Here is a 22,779-nt window from a genome sequence, read left to right on the forward strand (position 1 = left end):
TAACCTTTTATCCCTTCTTCACAAAGCCAAAATCCTAGCTACAGACAAAACCAAAAGGACCCAATAACTATGTATACACATTTTGCAAGCTTTCTATCAAGGGAACCAATTCCCAGGGGGGGGAAAAATGGCTTATGAAATTTTTGTGGTTCTTTTTTTGTAATTTAACATGATCTTTGCCTCAATCTCTACTTTCCGTTCATGTCTTTGTGATGAGAACAAGATACAATGAAAACCAATGTAATGACCTTTGTCAGGAAGTCCTAACCAACATCAGATTAGTTGAAAATGGGGCCACCCTGCCCTGACCTCTGGGAGCATGCTAGCATTTACTCAGCTTGTTGAATGATCCTCTGATAAAGGTTAGAGATAAAGCAGTTAGCACAAGGCCTAGCATATAAATGCTTCACTGTTGTTGTTGTACTTATTGTTGGGATTATCATGTCAAGGCAATGTCCTCTGAGTAGAATTCCTATTCATACAGTAGTTACAATGTCTCAGGACCTTCCACATTACCCACTGAGATATTTTTGTACAAATGTGACCATTTTATGAAACAGTCATACCACATTTCCTTAAACGTCATCAAATCTGTGGGAAATAGAACTGGAAGTTTAAAAAATTAATCCCTCATTGATTCCCCATTCCCACTAATTCAACCATCTTTGCTCAAACTGACACATACTAGGAAAAAATCCAAGAGAATCAGGACAAATCTTCTTCCCAGAGAAGTAAGTTAATCAGCACATATTGAGACAATCATTACACTCTATTAACTCAGCCATTCTTTCCAATATGTTTTGTGACTAAATGTCTTTGACTGTTGGACAGTATTTGAACCCCAGCCTTTCTCATTTCATTCTCCACTGTCCCTGGGACCTCTTTCTTGCCCAGGTCCCCTGCTTCCTGACCACTTCACCTGCAGTCACCCAAGGCTCTGAATGTCTAAGAACTTCCCCTAGAACATGGGCTTTTTACTAGACCTCAGTAAACTCCATCCTTTTCCTAACTTAGATTGGACATCCTCCCCATGAGCAAAAATGTGTTCATTCCTGTTTTATTCACACAAATAGTTTGCTCAAACTATAAATGATCACTTATTTTCAAGCCAGTTTGTAAGGGGAAGTGAATTCAAGAGGGATAGTAAACTACAGAATGCACCAAATTAGACAATGGAAATATTTATTTAGAATAAATGGAAATTATTGTGTCTTCTATAAAATGAAGTACAGCTGGTATTGCTTCAAAGCAGTTACTAGGCTAGTGGTTTTATAATTACAAGGGACATCAGTCAGTTAGAATTGAGGAATGAAAGTCTTGATTCTGTGTTCTCATGTCATCACAGAGCTGATGAACTTGTGCCTCATACCAAGCATGTAGTAGTTGATGTGGTGCTTTTTAAGCAAAGTAAATAAGTTAGAAAAGTGCTTAGTGATTCACAATAAAATGATGCTACACCCAAGACAAAAATGTGTTCACCTGAGAAGAGTTTGTGACAAGGGCAAGAAAACCAATCACGATACACAAAAACAGAAAAAACTCGCTGGCCTTGTGAATGACTTTTGCTTGGGAGTCAACTTTTTCTCTTACAAATCAACCTTCACTTCTTGTGGTATCTAGGAGAGACCAGGAACTTGTTAAGAATCTTATACTGCTGGGGCATCTGGGTGGCTCAGTGGGTTAAAGCCTCTGCCTTTGGCTAGGATCCTGGGATCGAGCCCCGCATCAGGCTTTCTGCTCAGCAGGGGGCCTGCTTCCTCCTCTTTCTCAGCCTGCCTCTCTGTCTACTTGTAATCTCTATATGTCAAATAAATAAATAAAATAAAATAAAATAAAGAATCTTATACTGCTAGGTATTTCAGAGAGCCCACCAAGATGCCAAGGCTGCTGAATTCAGTACAGTTTAGCATCAGTATGCCAAGGAAGTAGTAGGGGCCCAAATCTGGGCCAGCTCTCACAATTTTTTAAACACTCTGCTAGTTCTTTTAAGAACTCTGCTAGTTTTTCAAATCATAGGAAAATTATATCCCTATGGGTTTTTTAACTTGTTTTTTTTTTTTTTTTCCCATCAGCACACTAGCAATTTTCGGCTTTTTGATTTCTAAACAGTTCTGCATGCATAAACAGGCAGGATAGTTTGTTGATTAACTGCTTAAAAGAAACAGATGGCCTAGATTGAAAGTTCAATGCAAAATGATTACAGATCACTCTGCATACTGAATGCCCAAAATGATCCCATAAAATAAAGTAATGGAATCCTCTTAAAACAAGTGGCAGGAATTGAAAAGCAACTGGAAATACTTCCTATAGCATTCTAAAAACTACAAATTTCATGTATCTTCTGCAACAGTCGTGAGAGTTATACACCAATAAATAATTCAGTATGATTTACTTTAAAAATTAATTTGTCTAGCAAAATTAAGAAAATCTCATGTTTAGTGGAATATACTCCACTAACTCCATGAGTCCAGGGACTTTGGCTCACTATCATATCCCCAGGGATTAGAACAGTACTTGCCACAAGAATCCCAATAAATACTTGATGATTAATTTTTTTCAATTGCACTTCTGTTTTGTTTGCTCAACTAAATCTCAGAGAAATCTGTTCCTCATATCCGATTGAACATCCATACCACACACACATCTCCCGTGGTGCCATGTTCCCGACATTTACATCACCTAAGGATCTCTACACAGGCATTAAAGGCCGAAGCCAACAGCCATTTCCTCCCACTGTGCCAACGAAGGCTTATGGTACAACGATTTTGAAAACAAGAGGTAAATGTGATTTGATATCAAAACAGTATTGAGTCTTCTCATATGTGAACTGTATTCAATAATAAAATTAAGTAGGGGAAAGGACTCAAGTCACAAAAGTGTGACCCACCAGTACATTATGAAAGTTGTTCTTAACAGTGGCTGCACTTTAGAATTATCTGGGACCCTACCACAGACCAAGTACATCAGATTCTCTGCAGGTGCTCTTAACTTTTCTTCTTTATACAGAGCCTTCCATGGTAGAATCAGAAACCAAACATTGTAGCATTGTTTTTATTCTACTTGTATTTTCTATTTTTATTTCCTTCCTGCTCTCTCTCATGGTTTACCTTTTCAAGATTTCACCCTAGTTCAGGTGATCAGCACAAGGATGATATCTGGATCAGATCATCAGGGTCTAGACATGAGTATAGCAGTTGTGATGAAACTGAAAGGCTGTCACTGAAATAACACTCGGAAGGAAATGGGAACAGTTTGTTTAGGTCCTCTTAACACCTTGGGGCATCTTCTTCAGATTCAAACCTTGGGGTCTTTCCAGATGTGTATTAGGATAGTAAGCCCATATACTAGTCATCAAGATTCCTCTACACTAGACACCTTAACACAAAGAAAAAAACCTATGGAGAAAGACTGAGCATACTAGAGAAGAGGTAATTGAAGGTGACAGAAAAGGTGCAGGGTTGGCCAAGAAAGACATTTGTTGAATACATTTAGGCTTTGAGGAAGGGAAGACCCAAGACCTTTCCTATAATGCAGTTCCTCTGGACATAAATATTGAGGTCCAAATGTTTACCATCATCAATATCAGCTTCAGCACCTCATTAGGACATAGTAACATTTTGAGAGACATAATAGTGGAGTGTTTAAGAGCTATGGAGTCAGACTACACGGATAGAATTCTAGCTCTGCCATGTACCATGGACCATAGCAAAGCTCCCCTTGGAGGACTTTAAAAAGATGAGTATTTTAAAAAATGAGTATATTGTATGACCTCATAAATAACCTTTCCAAAAACTACTATTGCATTAGGTTTCCTACTCTTTTTTTTTTTTACACTTACTTTAACTTTTCTCTAATAGAAATCAATAGTATATGGGTTAAGAGTGCAGGCTCTAGTACCACATTGCCTGAGTTTGAATTATTCAACTTACTAGCTGTGTGATCTTGGGCAAGCTGCTTAAATTCTTCGTGCCTCAGTTTCATTTGTTAAAGTGGAAATAACAATACGTTCCTCATGCTAATGTGATGATAGATATAAAACACTTAGTACAGCACTGGTACATGGTAAATGTTCACTAAATGCCAACCTACACTCTTATTACCCCTGAGGATGGATGTTAGAGCATTCTTTAATGCAGAACTTATTACAGGATCAGGGGAGGCCATGCTGTTTTTGATAAAGTTTATCAAACCACCACTAATACCTAAGAAGCTAGAGTCTTTAAAATGTTCTCTTGCAATAAATTTCTGGTAAGCAAGTACTAATTCTGTGTCTTGATATTTGGTCAGGAAAAGCCCAAATCATGTGGTATAGAAATGTATTTGCCAAGCCTTCAGAGACCAGAAAGAGGATCCCGGAAAATTTTAACTTACTGGGTATTTATTTATCCTAAAGATACAAATGTAGTGATCCAAAGGGGCACGTGCCTCCAAATGCTTAAAGCAACAATATCCACAATAGCCAAACTATGGAAAGAACCTAGATGCCCATCAACAGATGAATGGGTAAAGATGTGGTAGATATGCACAATGGAATACTATGCAGCCATCAAAAGAAATGAAATCCTGACATTTGCAATGACATGGATGAAACCAGAGGGTATTATATGAAGCGAAATAAGTCAATCAGAGAAAGGCAATTACCATATGATCTCCCTGATATGAGGAATTTGAGAGGCAACGTTGGGGGTTTGGGGGGTCGGGAAGGAAAAAATGAAACAAGATGGGATCAGGAGGGAGACAAACCATAAGAGACTCTTAATCTCAGGAAACAAACTGAGGGTTGCTGGGTGGTGGGGGGTAGGGATAGGGTGGCTGAGTTATGGACATTGGGGAGGGTATGTGCTATGGTGAGGGCTGTGAATTGTGTAAGCCTGATGATTCACAGACCTGTACCCCTGGAGCTAATAATACATTATATGATAATTTTTTTAAAAGTTAACAACTTACCTGGGAATCCCTTTCATTAATCAGAGTGGTGCAGTATGGGGCTCTCTTGTGCTGCTGGCCACACCTCAGGTTAGAGGCTCAGTCTCACTGTGTGTGGCCCGTGTGCTGCTCATTAAGAGGAGGAAGAATTCAAACAAAGCTATAACAGTAGCTAAAACGTGCACCTGCATTGCTCTCTACCCCATCATCTCATTTCTATTTATTGCACCCCAAAACCCCATTCACAGAAAACTTTCTTGTATATTCAGGATAACTGTGCTCTTCCTAAAAATTTCAGGTAATCCTTACAGATATGAACTGCTTGATCTTCCAATGGATTCTAAAAAGAAAGGCTTGACTTGGCCAGGACAGGGTGTATACTATGATGTAAGTACCTTTTAAAATATGTGTTTAAAACAAAGTAAAAAATGTTTTTACTGTATACATTTATAAAAACCCAAAAGATGGATTCTTTTATTTTCTATCTGGTTAAAAAACTTGAGATTTTGGCCATGATACACATCCTTTATTTTCTTAGCTGATTTCATATACTTTGGGCAGTTATATATTTCCATGATTACAAAAAAAGGTTCCCCACTGAAAGAGGGTGGAGGGCTGCGTTTCACTCACTGTGTACTCCCCAACTCTATTCTTATAATTCACCATATATTAAGTAACTCCAAATATACAGAGTAAATGAAAATTTTTCAGGAAGATTTACAATTTTGTTCCAAGCACTATATTTGTATAGAATCAAAAGTAAAACAATGGCCACTGTGCATTGAGAAATTGCTACACACTAAGCACTTTGGATACAATATATCACTTAGCCCTTACATGAACTCCAAAACTTATTCCCATTTCTGTGGCTCAGAGAGTTTGTGGATATCTTATAATCATAGAACTCAAGCTTGTCAGACTCCAGTCTTTGCTCTTATCCTCTGTACCAAGACTCCAGGTAGATAGAAAGAAAAAATGTTAAATGCTGAAGGAAAAGATCTACACATTTGAAAATTGTAAGAGCTGACATTGACCAGTTAGTTTGTGAGAGGCAGTGCCAAGCATTCTCCATATATCATCGTCTTGCACCTAAGAATCCATGAGGTGGGCAAGAAATAATTATACAAGGCTAGAAACATTTGAATTTTATTTGAGGCGATGACTGTGGCAGGCTGGAGTGTGGTCCCTGCGGTGTCACACAGTCACCTCTGAAGGAAGCAATTTCGTGACTGTTCTTTGTAAAGTTGTACATCAAGAAAAATCCTTAAAGAATCATCTATATTACTGGACCTCTTTCATTCTTCCATGCAAGGTGTATATCAAAGTAACCTAGAAATAGAAGTTATTCTTGAGACTATTCTGTCATTACACGTAATAGCCCAAGTCTCCAGCTCTGTGGTTCAGTTCTTTCTTTCAATCTCCCTCCCTTCATCCTGCTCAGGAAAACGCTGCTGTCCCCAAATCTTGCCCCTTTGCAACAGTCTTGACTAGCTCCACTTTACTTAAGTGTAAATCCCAAGGCTTTAACGGAGCTCCAAAGACCCTTCAGAGTCTGGCCTGCCTTCCTTCCTACAGCCTGGCTCAGCTCCCGGTCCCTGAACAGGTGGATGGCCATGGCCCACTCCTGGAGTGCTCTCCTTTCAGGGTCCCTTGACCTATCTCAGACTTGCTCATTCCTCAGGGCTCAGTGCAACTCTCATTGTTTCTGCCGCACATCAAAAAGTGAACCAAATCAGCAGACCTGTGCTCTAGTTATTCCGATTTCTGCCATTTGTTCTTTTGGTGATGTAAGAAATACTGTTTCTCTTCTCTGAGCTTTCACTAGTAAAATGTACCTATATGACTTCAGTAAAATCTGTCCTATAAACTTCATAGGATATGAGGATATGAACGATATAAAAGCACTTTGGAAAATAGAAAGTGCTATAATTTATAAGCATTATTACTACAATAGAAATGATTTCTCTTCTTCTGACTTTCTATAACACTTATTTTTTTTATTAAATATTTTATGTATTTATTCAACAGAGATCACAAGTGGGCAGAGAGGCAGGCAGAGGGTGGGTGAGGAGGAAGCAGGCTCCCTGCTGAGCAGAAAGCCCGATGGGGGGCTCAATCCCAGGACCCTGGGATCATGACCTGAGCCGAAGGCAGAGGCTCACCCACCGAGCCACCCAGGCGCCCCTATGTAACACTTATAGTAACCAGTAATTTTTCACATGTATTTTATATTTCAAATAAGTTACAAGCTCTTTAAAAATGGAATATTTTATAATATGTATATTTCCCATAGCACTTTGTATATAAATATTTTTGACTGATTTATCTGACTCTTCTTCCAATGATTAATCTTTTCTTAATCTATGCTAATCTCGTCAACTTCTCAATTATTTTTCTGGTTTATCCCTAATTCTAATCAAGTTTTGCACTTTGCTGGATGAAAAAATAAAAATAAAATTAATACTGAGCTTGATGGGAGTATCTCATGACTCATTTTTCCCCCTTTACGATAATACCTATACTTGTCCTCCCCTGCCTTTCACCACTTCACCGGTGGAAGTGGTCAACTTTATCTGCAATGTTCTATTTTTGTTAAAGGAGAATATTTTTATAGTATTTACCTTTCCTATTGCTCAAACAGTGGTGCTCAACCTTGGCTGCACATTAGAATTACCTGAGGTGCTTTTAGAAATCCCAATTCTCAGGCTGTACTCTACTCACATCATAACTGATGATGTAATTATAATCGTCATTCCCTGAGGGTGGGAGGGAGGGGTAAGGACATGAGTAACTTAAGTCATTCCAAAATGTATCTCCTGGCTATAGAACAGAAAACCGCAGAAGCCATATTTTAGTGTTTCTATCCAAGCCAATAAGACAACATGTGTAACATTTGGTAAAGAGTATACATTTTAAAGTGGCACAGCTCCTGGCTCTAAAATGTATCAGTTGTATGGCCCTGAATAATACATTTAACTCTTTACCACCTCAGTTTCCTCATAGATAAAATAGCAATTGTAATGCACTCTACCTTGTAGGGTTGTCTTGAGAATGAAATGCATGTAAGAGCACTCAGCACTATTAGTAGACAGAAAGCTTAGGGTTAAAGTTGCCTTCTGCTCCAGACTCAGCTCAGAGCCCAACATAGGGGCTCAAGCTCATGACCCTGAGATCATGACCTGAGCCAAAATTAAGAGTCAGACACTTAACCAACCGAGTCACCCAGTTGCCCCTTGTAATGATCTTTACAGTATGATGAGATATAATAACCACGGAGGTCAAGTGCCATAAACCTCTCTAACCAACAAACTGTTTTCAAAGCCTAACTGAGCCTGCTATCCAATTTTCCTTAACTGTAAATATTTGGAAAGACCTTTGGCTTCTCTTGGAAAGAGCATCCACTCCTATCACCCCTACAGAGGATTGTGGTTTCCTGCTTGAACTACCTGCTGTTTTTCTAATCTGAAGTGCCCATTCCCCTCCTAAAGTTACATTCCTTATTCCTAGGACAGTTCTGTCTCTCCACAAGAACACCCATAATCCACACTCATCCTCAAATAACCACAATAGATTTGGCAAGGACACAGGTTCCTCCTTTAAAGATGTGTCATCAAATAACTGGCTGCCCACAGTTCACCTTCCCATCACCACCTGGACCCTGGGCCCCACCCTCCCACCTGCTCATCTCCAGCAACAGCTAACGCATCCAGAATGGGACATAAACTGGTAGGCTCTCTCTTCTCTACCCTGCAGGCTTCCCCATTTATGGTCTTGCCCCTCCACTCTTCCTCCTCCATCACAGGCAGACTTTCCTCCTATTGTGCAACCTCTTCTCCCTTCATCTCTCTCTTCCCAAGTCCTAGCTAGTTACCAAAGGAAAGTATCTCTGCCAGTCTCTCATCTCTTATTTACACACACACTCTCTTTTGTGTTCTCTATTCATTTCGTATATAAATGAAATAATTTCTAATCCCAACTTAATGTAAAATGATGCTGATTTAAAAGAATTAAGTGAAACATGATCCACTAAGGAGTCAGGATATCCGTACTAAGCTCTCCAAAGGGCAGAGTGGTCTCCAAAATAAACCTGTTCTTATTCCCTCTATTAAACCTGGTTAAGTGCCATCATTCAAGACTAAGAGCAAAAAACGATATTTAATTTCTTGGTTTTTTTAATGTATTGTAATAGTATTAATTTATGTTATTCTATGGCAACTTATGGAGTTTTGGTCCTTATCACAGACCCTTAGATGCCTGCATATAGCTGTGCATGTACCAGGTATTCAGCAAATGTTTATTAAGCGACTTATGAGTTACACAGACTTTATGGGCTACCAGGGAATGTAACTACAATTTATATGGCACCACTCCTCTGAAAATGCATTCCCAGTTAAAACAACTGACACCACTCCTTGGTAGACTGGAGTATCTGCCTAGCTACATAATATCTCGGGAACCGGAATTCCTTCCTGCTTTTGTACTTGTCTTGCGTATCAAACACAAACGTCACCCTGTGAATAGGACATTGGATCAACAAATTCCTATCGAGTGGATGGATGATCACCAGCAGCCCCCCTCTCACCATCCTCTCAGAATACCATATACCATTGCCTTAACATACCGAAAATCGGCCAGCTCTCCACTCTCAAATATTCCTCTTTTTTTTTTTTTTAAGATTTTATTTGTCAGAGAGAGAGTGTACAAGCAGGGGTAGTGGTAGACAGAGGGAAAAGCAAGCTCCCCACTGTCCAAGGAGCTGGATGTGGGACTTGAACCAAGACCTGAACCAAAGGCAGACACTTAACTGACTGAGCCATCTAGGTGTCCCTATTCCTGACTCTTTAAACTCTTTCTAAGACACCACGGGCTCCAATAAAATCTCACATCCCCTTCTTTCTTCCTCTGTACCCTTGCCTGTATTTCAGTAGATCATTACAGTTCTTTAAATTAGATTAAGACACAGGGTTAATCTAGCCCCTTGGAACAATATTTTTTTTAAAAGTCCTGATTTCTAAGTTGCCTTTGCAAATCATGACCAAGAGAACAAAGAATGGGGCAGCTGGGTGGCTCAGCTTCAGCTGAGGCTTCAGCTCAGGTCATGATCCCAGGGTCCTAGGATGGAGCCCCATGTCGGACTCCGTGCTCTGTGGGGGTCTGCTTCTCCTTCTTCCTCTGCTTGCAGCTCCCCATGCTGTGCTCTCTCTCTTCGTCAAATAAATAAATAAAATATTTTAAAAGAGAGAGAGAGAGAACAAAGAATAGTCAAGCCACATATTTGTTAAAGATTTATAGAGGTGATTACTTAATACTTGAAACAGTCTTCTGTCAAGTGCCTTTTACCATGACTATTCCATATATGGAAAATGGGAATCATTCCAACTTCAAAAGCTTGCTATAATCAGCATCATCCTTAGATCCAGAACTTTAGAAGGCTCCATGCCTTTCGGCCCAGCCCTAGCCTTCCTCTGGCTGTACCCCTCCCTATGGCACAGAATGTTTGTGGGTACAAAGGGATCTATCTATCAAGAGCCCATGTTCCCCAGTCTCCCACCCCAGCCTGATGTTGGACTGAAGAAATCCTTGACAAAATGGCACTGACCCCAGTACTAGGGCCTTCGTGGGGGCCTCTTCCTCAGGTCCATCCTCCCGGGGTTGACACTGCTTCTAAGCTAGTATATACCTCTAGCTCAAAGGGGTGGCCAAGTGGTGGCTCTTTGCTGGAAGCAGAGGTAAAAGGCATAATGGAGCTTGAACCTAGGGCCCGGGTACCCTTATATTCAAGACACTTCATCATTTGAGATGGAATTGGGGGCAGGAAGAAAGCCGTAAGAGATGCTGAGGCCAAGGGCCACCAACTAGCTCTTTCTGAACTACCATATCCCAATACAGAATTAGGATAGTTGAAGCAAGTCTAAATTTGAACGTGGTCTTCCAAGTTGTCATGAAGGTATTTTGTCAAGGTAGAAGGATGAAACACATTTTATTTCTTTAGCAGCTTATTTGCTTAATTTATAAATTAAGCTAGTTAGACTGATGGAATGTGGGCTCTCACTATACTCTAGCCCTAAGACCTGCAAATGGTAAGGGTGGGCCTGACTGTCAGGACAAATGCATAGTGTTCAAGAAAGTTAATTCAATACTTCCACCACCATCCATACCTTTGCTCTTACTATTCCTTGGGCCTCCCCATCTCTGCATGTCCTTTAAGGCCTATTTCTGTAATATAACATAACATGGTCTCTTGTGTCCCTTCTCTGCTCCCAGCCCTACTTCCCTGTTCAGCTGGAATCAATCTCTTCCTCCTCTGAATTTACAAATAATGCTTACTTTTTTTTTAACAAATAATTCTTTCTTAACCTCTTTTATAACCAAGAGTTACTTTTCATCTTATAGTCATTTATGTCCATGCCTTTCTCCCCTCTAGTCAATATTCCTGGATGACTTGTTTCTGATCCATCCTTGTTCCCTGCAACTACCTTGCCCATATAGGTACTCAGTAAATATTATTGAGTGTTATCAATCTGAGAAAAAGTGAATTTCTAAACAGCCAAAAAGACTACAATGAAACTCAGTCATTTACTTTTATACCTCCTTTTGAAAATACAAAATAAAATCCATAGTAAACAGTTATGTCAACAGAATAAAAATTTTTATTTGAATTTGAGTGACTTAAACTTCATCAGAAATCAATAAAATGGGACTCAGTTGGTTAAGCATCAGACTCTTGATTTAGGCTCAGGTCGAATGAGCAGTGTCGAGCTGGGTGTGGAGTCTGCTTAAGATTCTTTCTCTCTTTCCTCATCCCTGCCTCCCGTTCTCTTAAAAAAAAAAAAATTAATATATCAAATGGTGCCATTTCAGGCAAGGAAAAGGAAGTAGGAGGCGTACAACTTTGGCTGTATTTAGCCAAAGGGGTACCTCAGAGCCTTTATATCTCTAACAAAATGTTACTGGAGGTAGAGTATTCCCAGGGACATTTCTCCAATGTACATTATCAGACAGAGTCCCTGCTAAAGCAAAAAAAAAAAAAACAAAAAAAAAACAAAAAACTTTCAGAAAAGACCTCACCATTCCTTTGATAAAATATTGTATTTAACTCTAAATATGGTTAAGTTGAAGAACGTTAGTAACTAATGAAGGAAAAAAACCAATATCTGATTTCAGCTTAGAATTTCCTTTACCCTCCTTCCTACTGACATGGTCAATCAGCCCTTATTCTACTAGATAACATTAATGATGATAAACTCTTATGTTCATGTTCTAGTTTCCTAAATGCGTTGAGAAAAACAAGCCTATATTCTACCCAAAACCTCCTAAAACCTTCGCTCCTAACACTACTTTAAATTCGTGGGACCCTATTAGCTCTCTAAGAGAAGCCAACATACAAAGAAATCTTGAGAGGTCCCATTGGATCACTTCGTACACTCATGATTTTACAGGTATGGGTTTACTTTAATCCAAGTAAAAAGAACAAAATTAGAATATTTGAGAAATGTTGTTATATCTTATATAGTGACAGATTTAAAACATAAATAAATGATATCTTCTTATATCTATATAGCTTATATCTTCTAGTGTTTTTCCCTGTTTCTTAAAGTACTAAAAGAAGTTAGGGTGGGTGGTAAGCTTCTCTTAGTGAGAAACTGGGAGGTAAAATTCATTTTAATTTATTTGTTTTAATTATATTACAAAGGGAAATGGGTAAGTTTTTCTATAAAAGGTCATTTAAGTGTCATCTTTCATTTACTCTAACAATGTAATAAGATGTGATGTTTTCATTAAGGTCTGGGGCCCATGAACCCCCTTGAACTGGATGATTACCATGAAAAGGAGGTAGCAGAGTTAACTGGACAGACAGGATTTGACCCAGAGCCTGTAAGTAATTGCAGTCAACTCTCAGTTATTTAGGGTGAAAGTATCCAGGTGTTAGGCTCCTACCACTTTTTCTTTACTTCATGAGTCGTGGTGACCAAGTTAGCAAAGGGAAAATTTAACTCATCTTAGAAGTTAATTCTGAATTGAGTTGAACCAGTTTGAATACCCTTGTCCACTATTTCAAAAACAGGCAAGGTTTCTCTTCCTATTCACAGCGCTGGTGTTTTATGTTTTCTTTTTTTAAACAGATTTTCTACTATACTATTCTTCTAAAATTTACAAAGGAGTCAGTTTACAAATGCTTACCCTTTAATGCGATTCTTAATAAATTCCATGCATCTTTATATATTTGTGTATCTTGTACAGTATCACTGCTTTTGAAGAGATAGGGCCTCTTCCTAATACCCACAATAATTAGTTTGCTGAATTAAAATTGAAAGCAATAAATTCTCTGCCGATATTAATACAGATTTTTTAATCAGTTATGTGAAATGACCTGAAAGAAATGATCAAGCCCTTAGTAACAGAAATTATCATCTGTTGATTTACTTGAAATATAATGATGTAATAGTATACACATATGTTGTTTTATTTAGGGCCTAGATTTTATCCTATAAAACTACAAAGTTTTTAAAACAAAATTAGTATTTTCAAAGATATAAACTGTGGAAAGATCCATAAAAGGTAATTATAAGATATTTCAGTATGAACTCTTTTTAGACTGAACTCATTTATTTTACATTAGCTTCAGTTATTTCCCAAGGTGATAAAACTGAAACACCTGAAGTAGTTACACAGACTGTGCTTTATCATTTACCGAAGGGTTTTTTCCTTTATGTTACACTTGCAGCAAATATTCTCTAATACTAGAAAACACTATACATACACTGACATTGTCAAGCATGTTTAGCAGCTGTCCAGATTTCCACAGATTTGACCCTATAGGAAAGCAGCTTTATCATGTTTACCAAAAAATATACACATAATTATACAAAGGATGGTTGTCAAGTATATTATATGCAAAATTGTTCTGCAATAAATCATCAACTAAATTTTTATTAATAACAAGATAAAATATGCCTAAAATAGTTAGTTTAAAAGTAAGTTTTAGTGAGTCTTGCTGGTTTCTAAAAGACAACAGACTCTGGGAATGCATGTTGTAGTGGTACAAAGTGTTAGAATATTTTGTTGTAGTAGAATGAAATACAGATACTTAAAACTGCTTTTTGCATAAAAGGACACTGTAAAGTAGGATATGATACAACTTAGACTTTTACCTTATCAAAATTTAACACAGTATTTCAAAGAGCTGGAGTTTCTTTTTTTCTTCATAGTATCTACTCAAACCTGATTGCCTAAAGGTTATAACAGATCTGTTAATAACATGGAAATTCCTCCAACTCCAAGCAAATTAGGATCCAAGAAGACACTCCTAAATCCATTTTGTTTTCTAAATCCAAAATAGAGTTTGTCACCATTCTCGTTTGTATTATCTCTGCTATCAATTCCATCCTCACCATCCATCCATTCTTTTTTTTTTTTTAAGATTTTATTTATTTATTTGACAGATCTCAAACTTTTAGAGATATTGAAGGGATCTCAGGAGCAAGACTTGGAGCAAGAAATCACAAGTAGACGGAGAGGCAGGCAGAGAGAGAGGAAGGGAAGCAGGCTCCCTGCTGAGCAGAGAGCCCGATGCGGGACTCGATCCCAGGACCCTGAGATCACAACCTGAGCCAAAGGCAGCGGCTTAACCCACTGAGCCACCCAGGCGCCCCCATCCATTCTTTTTAAATTTTTCTTCAATATACTGTCATTAAAATTTTCAAACATATGGAAAGTTGAAATAATTTTGCAGTTAACATTGATCTACCCACCATCTAGATTCTACCATTAGCATTTTACCATACTTCTTTTATCACATAATCTACCCATCTTTCTATCCCTCCAACCATCCATCAATACACTTTATTATGTTTTACACATGTCAGAGTAAATTGCAGACAACAGGCTACTTCAGGCTTAAATATTCACCATGCATACAATTAAACAGAGCTCAATTTGTTGCAGTTTTTCTTTTAAGGCAAGTACACATTCAATGAAATTGCACAAATTTTAAGCATACATTCAATGAGTTCTGACAAATGCACATATTTTTGTAACCCAACCACTCACGGATATAATGAACATTACTATCATCCCAGGAAGTTTCCACCTGCCCCTTCTTCATCAACTCCTCCCTCTTCCTCCTGTCCCCCCACCACAGACATCTATGAATAACCTTTTAAATACCCACACTACTTTTGCAGTTACCAGACAGACTTCACAATATTTGTAAAACATCTCAAAAAGCACAGACATGACAAGCTCCCCACAGATGGGTGTTTTTCTAAGCACAGCACATCACTGGCCTCAGCATTCACCCAAGATGCTTATTAAAAAAGCAGATTCCTGAGCCCTACTGCAGAACCTCTGAATCACAATCTCAGAGGATCAAGCTTAGGAATCCCATTTTTCTCCCAGCTCTAAAGCTGATTCTGATTCAACCAAGGTTTAAGAATGGCTGGGCTGGCCAAATAAAGGAAGCTTTCACTGAGATTTAAAAAACTGCACATAACTGTTACCATCATCTGTTCAGGATGGCAGAAGTCTTTCTCCTGAGATCCCTTCAATATCTCTAAGTTTGAAAGAAAAGACTTCCTACATAGAGGAGTTTTTCTATAGCCAAGTAAAAATATCTATCCCCTTTCCATATGAGTAGAAGAGAAAAACATGTGTTGATTATGGCATAAATATCAATGTCTATAAATAAATAAATAAACATTGCAATATGCACTCCTACCCCCATCCCGTGTTTACTCAGTGAAAATGGGTCCGAATTTGACCTGCCACTTGTAGTGATAAACTTACAATGCCAGATTTATTAACTGATTTCCTCCTTTTTATCCCACCACTACAGCAAGAAAAATTCCATCCTGTTTTAAAACCTCCAAGGCCCTTGGAAGGACGAATTGCTCGACTGATTCAGAACCGACGTCCTCTAGAGGCTACTGTCCAGCAAAAACCACCTTCCTGTCCAGATTGTACCCCTAGAGTTTTGTGTACTTTTCATACCTTTATACCCAGTTCTACAGAAATGATGGCACTTCGTGATAACACACTGGCGGGAGCCACCCATAAAAAACAGGAAATTGAAGACAAGATTAAGCAAGAACAACTGCTATCTGCCTATGCATCCCCACCTAGTTACCCAACAAAAGATCTGGCTAACATTTGTGACATAAAAACATTTCCAAAAATCACAGATACTAAAAAGATAGAAGATTTGTACTGGAGACAGCTGGCATTAAAACCCCATCATATACCTTACTGTAACCCAAACCATTATATTCCATATGAGCGGTTTAAATCTGTCATACGTGACCAGTGTAATATGTGTCAAAACTCTGTTAGCCTTAATAAGCCTAGTATTTTAGAAAGTAAACCAGACTTGGAAGCTTTAGATTTAGAACATTTTTTAAGTAAGAGAGAAGAACAGTTGTCCTTGGACATAGAAAACGATGAAGAAACAAGACCCATTCTGGGTTGGATTCCTAGAGCTGGAGTGGCCAAGCCTCAGACTGACCTGCTGGAGCTTAAGAATAATTTTTCAAAAACTGGTGCACAAAAACGTTTCCATAAATCAATTCTACAAGACCATAAAGATCTCAGGGATAAGGAGCATTCAGGGATGAAACACCAATTCTATGGCCATAATTCCTATTATTTCTACAATTGAGATATTCATCCCTTCCTTTGAAACCCAGCTTCTTGCAAGGAAAGTAAAACTATAACTGTTCTTCATGTTGTTGGATTCTGTTTTCTAGAAGAGCCATAATGATCTTGCTAATGAAGTTTATGTTTTCAGGAACTTAAGTTAGGATCTGGTCAGAGGAACCCAGAAAAGGAGGTGTTCTTAATTCTTGAAAAGTTTAACAATTTCAATAAAATATTAGAATGAGAAAAATGTAAAGTCTTTAATCTCATTTTCAAATTATACTCCAAGGAGATTTTCCAAAATCTTGAAAATCAATGTGTATGACAAAATTTACCTCACTGTTTTACAAAAATGAGTAGTTGAAATTTCTATGCCCAGGAACTGACAGATGTCTATACAACTATAGTACCTTAATAAATGTGAACCCTGTCCCCTTCTGTAAATATTTGTACAAAATAACACCAAATACAAAAGACAAAACTCAAATGCCCAGTTAATTGCGAGACAGCTCTATAAATTACATTAACTTAATAAATTAAATATATAGGCCCTGGTTTTTTTTTTTTTAAGTAAACATGTGGACAAAATAAGTTGGTAGAAAAAATGAAACCGAAAATGCTTTACATGCACACATTCAAAGCTAGATGTTTCTTTTCCTTTAGCTCCCTGACAGAGAAACATAATTATTTCTTTTATGCAGGGAAAAAAATTGATTTTATTATGAAAATCTAACAATGGCTTTAATTAGTAACTGGTTAGTTCTAATTGTGGCAAGAAAGGATGGTGTCTTAGTCTATTTGGGCTGCTAAAATAAAATTCCATAAACTAGACCTCTTACCAACAACACTTACTTCTCACAGTTCTAGAGGGTGGGAAGTCCAAGGTCATAGCACTGGCAGATTTGGTGTCTGCTTCCTTACTGATGGCCATCTTCTCCCTGTAACCTCACAAGGTGGAAGGGGCAAGGGATCTCTCCAGGGCCTCTTTTATAAGGGCACTAACCCTATTCATGAAGGATCCACCTTCATGAAATAATCACCTCCCAAAGGTCCTACCTCCTAATAAACTTTAGGAGTTAGGATTTTAACATATGAATTTTAGGGGGACATAAACATATACATCATAGCAGATGGCTTGATAGCAATTACTCTAAAGCCATATATTTTTGGAAGGGGTCTACCAAGAGTTTGGCTAACCCTCAAATGCAAGTCAACTCATTTAATGTGCCAAAAGGCTTATTTTAGACATAGTTTATCAAGAAGAGTTCATAAGGAATCTCTAAGGAGTGTTTTGTTGAGATTTCATTTATTTTTTATGTTTCCTGATCATATCATTTAATTACACCTTCTTTAAAACTATTCTGGACCAAAATTATGGAATTTTTTTTCAATCTCAATTTTAGAGCCCTTGTTATATTAGATATTATGGGATGCAAAAAGTTACATGATAAAAATAATATTGGAGAAAACTAAGGGCAACAAAACCATCACATTACTAATCACAGAATTCTCCACAGACTTTAATATGAAACATATCTGGGAACATGAGGGGAAGGGAAGGATATATACATTTCTCAAATTAATTTGATCTTTTTATCATACAGGTTATTATCAGACTACAATTCTGAAAAACTCTGGAAGATGGGACTCTGCAGTATGGGAACTGGGGGTTTTAATTATACATTTTCCCCTTGATTGCAGGCACACAGAACTACATTAGGACTATGGGCATTCACTCTACCCACCTCTATGTGGGTATGTGTGAAGAGAGAAGGCTGTGTCACTCCTGCATAGAGGTGGGTAGAGTGAATGCCCATAGCCCTAACTCCTCAATACTCCTAAGAGGATGTCAGACCTACTCCTAACTCTCTGGTTGTAAGGCCTCACTAGGTGACAGCGAATACCTATCCTCCAAGTATGCTCATCATAAGCTCAACTTTGATAAATATTTATGAAGACTTCCAGATTAAGATATATTGAATCCGGGGTGCCTGGGTGGCTCAGTGGGTTAAGCCGCTGCCTTCGGCTCAGGTCATGATCTCAGGGTCCTGGGATTGAGTCCCGCATTGGGCTCTCTGCTTGGCAGGGAGCCTGCTTCCCTCTCTCTCTCTCTGCCTGCCTCTCTATCTACTTGTGATTTCTCTCTGTCAAATAAATAAATAAAATCTTTAAAAAAAAAAAAAGATATATTGAATCCATGCATCTATTCTTTCTAATTCCAAATAACATGTTAAAACTATGGCAAATTATTTCGTTTTTTTTACTGTATTTTTTTGTTCGTTTTATCCTACACAAAAAAGTATAAACCAGCCTGGTCAGTAGGGGGAATAGAGCCAAGACATTAGGAACATTCTGGAAAGGAGATAAATGAAAGATAGATTCTAACTGGCTGAAGATACTAAGAACTATGAACTGGCATTGGGGAAAACAGCCTGATTTACACAGGCTCAAAAGGTTTAGGAAATCGTACTACTCCCAGCCCTTTAGGAGAGGTCAAGTCCAGTGTTACAGTGCCTCCTGCTGATAAACCCAACCAGAACCCAGAGAGTAAGGAGGTGCATGTGATGTATCCTTCGATTCCACTGTACTAAGGCAAAGAATGGTGGAAAATGGATGTAGACAGATAAGAAGAAAATAACCAGCACAATGTTCTTATAAATACCAACTCCTCAGTGCTGACAGGTACAGCCTCCTTCCACACCAGGCTACCAGAAAACTGACATACATCAACTCTCCAGGACAGAAAGAATTCACAGCTGAGGTTGAACAAGGCTACACACTGCCCTCTTATTCTCTTATTTTAGTTCTCATATTAAAAACGTCCTTTTCGGGAGCCTGGGTGGTTAGGCTGCTGCCTTTGGCTCAGGTCATGATCTCAGGGTCCTGGGATCGAGTCCTGCATTGGGCTCTCTGCTCAGCAGGGAGTCTGCTTCCTCCTCTCTCTCTCTCTGCCTGCCTCTCTGCCTACTTGTGATCTCTCTCTGTCAAATAAATAAATAAAATCTTTTAAAAAAATAATAATTAATAAATTAATTAAAATGTCCTTTTCACGCTCTACTTCATGCCACGTTTTTCACACTTTTTTATTTTTTTTGGTAATTTTGCTGTTTAAGACAGTCCCCAAGTTCAGTGCTGAAGTGCTATCTAATATCCCTAAGTGCAAGAAGTCTGGGATGTGCCTTACAGAGAAAATGTTTGTTAGATGTGCTCTATTCAGACATATATTCTTAGACTTGACGCCAAAAATGTGATACATAAAAGAAAGAACTGATGAAGGGGACTTCATCAAAACTTAGAAATTTTGCTGTATAAAAGAACCTGTTAAGAGGATGAAAAGCTATGCTACAAATTGGAAGAAAATATTTTGTACACCACATATCTAACAAAGGACAAACATTCAGAATACAAGATTAAGAACAAAGCTTGCTATCTACCTATGCATCCCCACCTTGTTACCCAACAAAAGATCAAACATTTATGACATAAAAACATTTCCAAAACTCACAGATACCAAAAAGAAGGTTTGTACTGGAGAGAGCTGACATTAAAACCCCAACATAGAAAACCTCACTGAAACCCAAACCATTACATTCCCTACAAGTGGTTTAAATCTGTCATATATGACCAGTGTACGATGTTTTTTTGGATTTATATGCTGTAGTTGTTATGTATACATATATTTTTAAATATTAATGTATACCTTCTACTATATTAAAATGGTCTGACAATAAAAAGGCTGCTTATGGAATATTGCTATGTTAAACTTTACTTAGAGGATGTTAAATCTTTAGAATTAAGGTTTCCCCCAGGGGAAGCCTCCATAGCTCAGGGGTTAGAGCACTGATCTTATAGAATTAAGGTTTCCCCCAGAAAAAGATTAATGGAAACATCACTTCCTTTTCAGACTTGAAAGTTGCTGCCTCAAAAAGTAGTTTACACAAACAATAAGTTAAAAAAAAAAAAAACACTTTAGAACACAACGAATGCTTTTATTTTGGTATGCATCTATATCTCAGCATTTATAGTGGTCCTGAATAGAAAAGAGGAAAAATGCAGCAATTTGCCAGGAAGTCAAGCCCACCAATTTCAGGGATCTGCTGTGCAAACTGAGTTCTTTCTTTCTCTTTCTTTCTTTCTTTCTTTCTTTTTTCTTTTTTTTAAGATTTCATTTATTTATTTGACAGAGATAACAAGTAGGCAGAGAGACTTGGATTCTCCAGTCCTATTTGACACCTCAGATAGCTATATCTCTGTTCAACAGTTCGACTGCAAACACAGCCAGAACCAAAACTCAGCTAAGCTGCTTCTACAGGAACTGTAAGATAATAAATGTCTGCTTATCATACTATATGCAGTTTAATTCATTGATCATAATTTTTATTTCTACAAGTTAGCTTTGGCTTTTTAAAAAATCCGCCTGGTTGGGGTGCCTGGGTGACTCAATGGGTTAAGGTTCTGCCTTTTGCTCGGGTCATGATCCCAGGGTCCTGGGATGGAGCCCCGCATCAAGCTCGCTCAGGGGAGCCTGCTTCTCCCTCTTCCTACTGCTCCTCCTGCTTGTACTCTTTCTCTGTCAAATAAAATCCTTAAAAAAAAAAAAAAAACTGCCTGGTTGTTTTTGATAGTCTCTTGTTCATTGCAAACACTTCTGTTTTCTACTTTATCTAAATGTTTTAAATATCATTTCATATTATACATTCAAACGGTAAATAAAAATTTTCTTTGTTTATAAAGGAAAATGACACCATTTCTCTTGTTTCCCCCTTCTAAGTTTTTCCTGTGAAAATCAAAATGGCCGAAGTCCTCACTCTAGCCTTTAAGAATGTAAGACTCTCTGAGAGGTCTGGGCTTGATCCCTTGCGGTATGTAAACACCTAGGAAGACAGAGCTTCTTCACCTTTAGGACCTTAACGTAGGTAAAACTACTTGTTCTTTCAGAAAATAAATTTTATTATTCTTTTGGATGAGGATAACTAATTAAACAAATCGCCAATTCCTGAGTGAACTTAGGGTGAGAGACTGAAAAAAAAAAAAAAAAACCTCAACCAAGAAGGATCTAGCCACAAACAGTGATGACAAGTCCTCCTACAGAAAACTGGTTACAATTAATTCAAATAACAAGCAGTAATTGTGCTGCCAAAAGCAAACAGGCTACTATTGATCCTAAAGCCTCATGTTTGTTACATGCTAGCTAAAAACAGCATGGCATAAAGGCATTATAATTAATTTAGCTGTATAAATTGTGAGATTTTATTCTGATTGGGTAGTTTCTTGTGAGCTACCTATATACAATCACTACATTGTGCTTACTCAATAATGAACAAGTTTATTTTCGTAATATAGTAAAGTGAGGACACATCTCTTTCTTGGTCATATTTTTACTTCTGCAATGATATCTAAGAATTCCAACTCCTACCGCCCTTTGTGAGTGTAATTTTGCTCTTTGTTGTTTTTCATGATGATCTTATGCTTGGCATTTCTTAAGCCTAAGAACCCAGGCTCTCAGGATTCCCACTGAGAATGGGAATCCTGAGAGCCTGGGTTAAAATACTCCTTTACAGATTTATGTTTGCTTCTGCCAGACACCAGAACACACTGCTCATCCAGAACTACTGTGTTAACTTTTCAGCTAGAGATTTCCCAGACCATGTGGGTAGAGTAAAATCAAACCCTAAAACTGCATGAGGGCTGACCTGCAGTTATGAATTCTCAGGGAATACTTTTTCCTTCCACCCAGTACCTAATGATGTGGGAAACAAAGAAGAAAAATTATTACATTTCCTTACTACCTACAGCCTATTGACAAGTCCTTGAAATTAGCAGAGTGACAGTCCTCTACGGACTCAACTGCATCGATATTAATACTTTGCTAAGGGCAAAAGACTTCCTCGTCCCACCGCCCCCCCAATCCTGTAAATCTACTTAACATATAAAAAATCCTTTAGAAATTTCCATTATCTCTGGGCACCTGGGTGGCTCAGGTCAAGGTCCCAGGGTCCTGGGATCAACACTTGCATCACATCATCACATCTGGCTCCCTGCTCAGCAGGAAGCCAGCTTCTACCTCTTCCTCTCCCACTCCCCGTGCTTGTGTTCCCTCTCATGCTGTCTCTCTCTCTGTCAAAGAAATAAAATCTTGAAAGAAATAAAGAAAGAAAAGAAATTTACTTATTCTCTAAACCCCCCAAGATGCGTGTTGGCAAGCACCCCTGCCCCAAGCAT

At 38.2% G+C, this 22,779-nt stretch overlaps 1 protein-coding gene and 1 long non-coding RNA gene across 2 annotated transcripts in view; one reads left to right on the forward strand and one right to left on the reverse strand.

Annotated features, from left to right (window-relative positions):
• The window catches only part of SPMIP4 (sperm microtubule inner protein 4), a 41,629-nt gene extending 24,822 nt beyond the window's left edge, over positions 1 to 16,807 (forward strand). Inside the window, exons 6-10 of the mRNA XM_082693713.1 lie at positions 2,597 to 2,778; positions 5,225 to 5,313; positions 12,191 to 12,365; positions 12,710 to 12,801; positions 15,761 to 16,807. Of these exons, the coding sequence (XP_082549839.1) occupies positions 2,597 to 2,778; positions 5,225 to 5,313; positions 12,191 to 12,365; positions 12,710 to 12,801; positions 15,761 to 16,579 (1,357 nt within the window). The 3' untranslated portion in view covers positions 16,580 to 16,807. The remainder of the gene's footprint in view (positions 1 to 2,596; positions 2,779 to 5,224; positions 5,314 to 12,190; positions 12,366 to 12,709; positions 12,802 to 15,760) is intronic.
• The window catches only part of LOC309845582, a 56,513-nt gene that overhangs the window by 30,966 nt on the left and 2,768 nt on the right, over positions 1 to 22,779 (reverse strand). The gene's annotated exons all lie outside the window — the stretch shown is intronic.

Source organism: Mustela nivalis (genome assembly GCF_964662115.1).
Source record: "Mustela nivalis genome assembly, chromosome: 12".
Lineage (NCBI taxonomy): Eukaryota > Metazoa > Chordata > Mammalia > Carnivora > Mustelidae > Mustela > Mustela nivalis.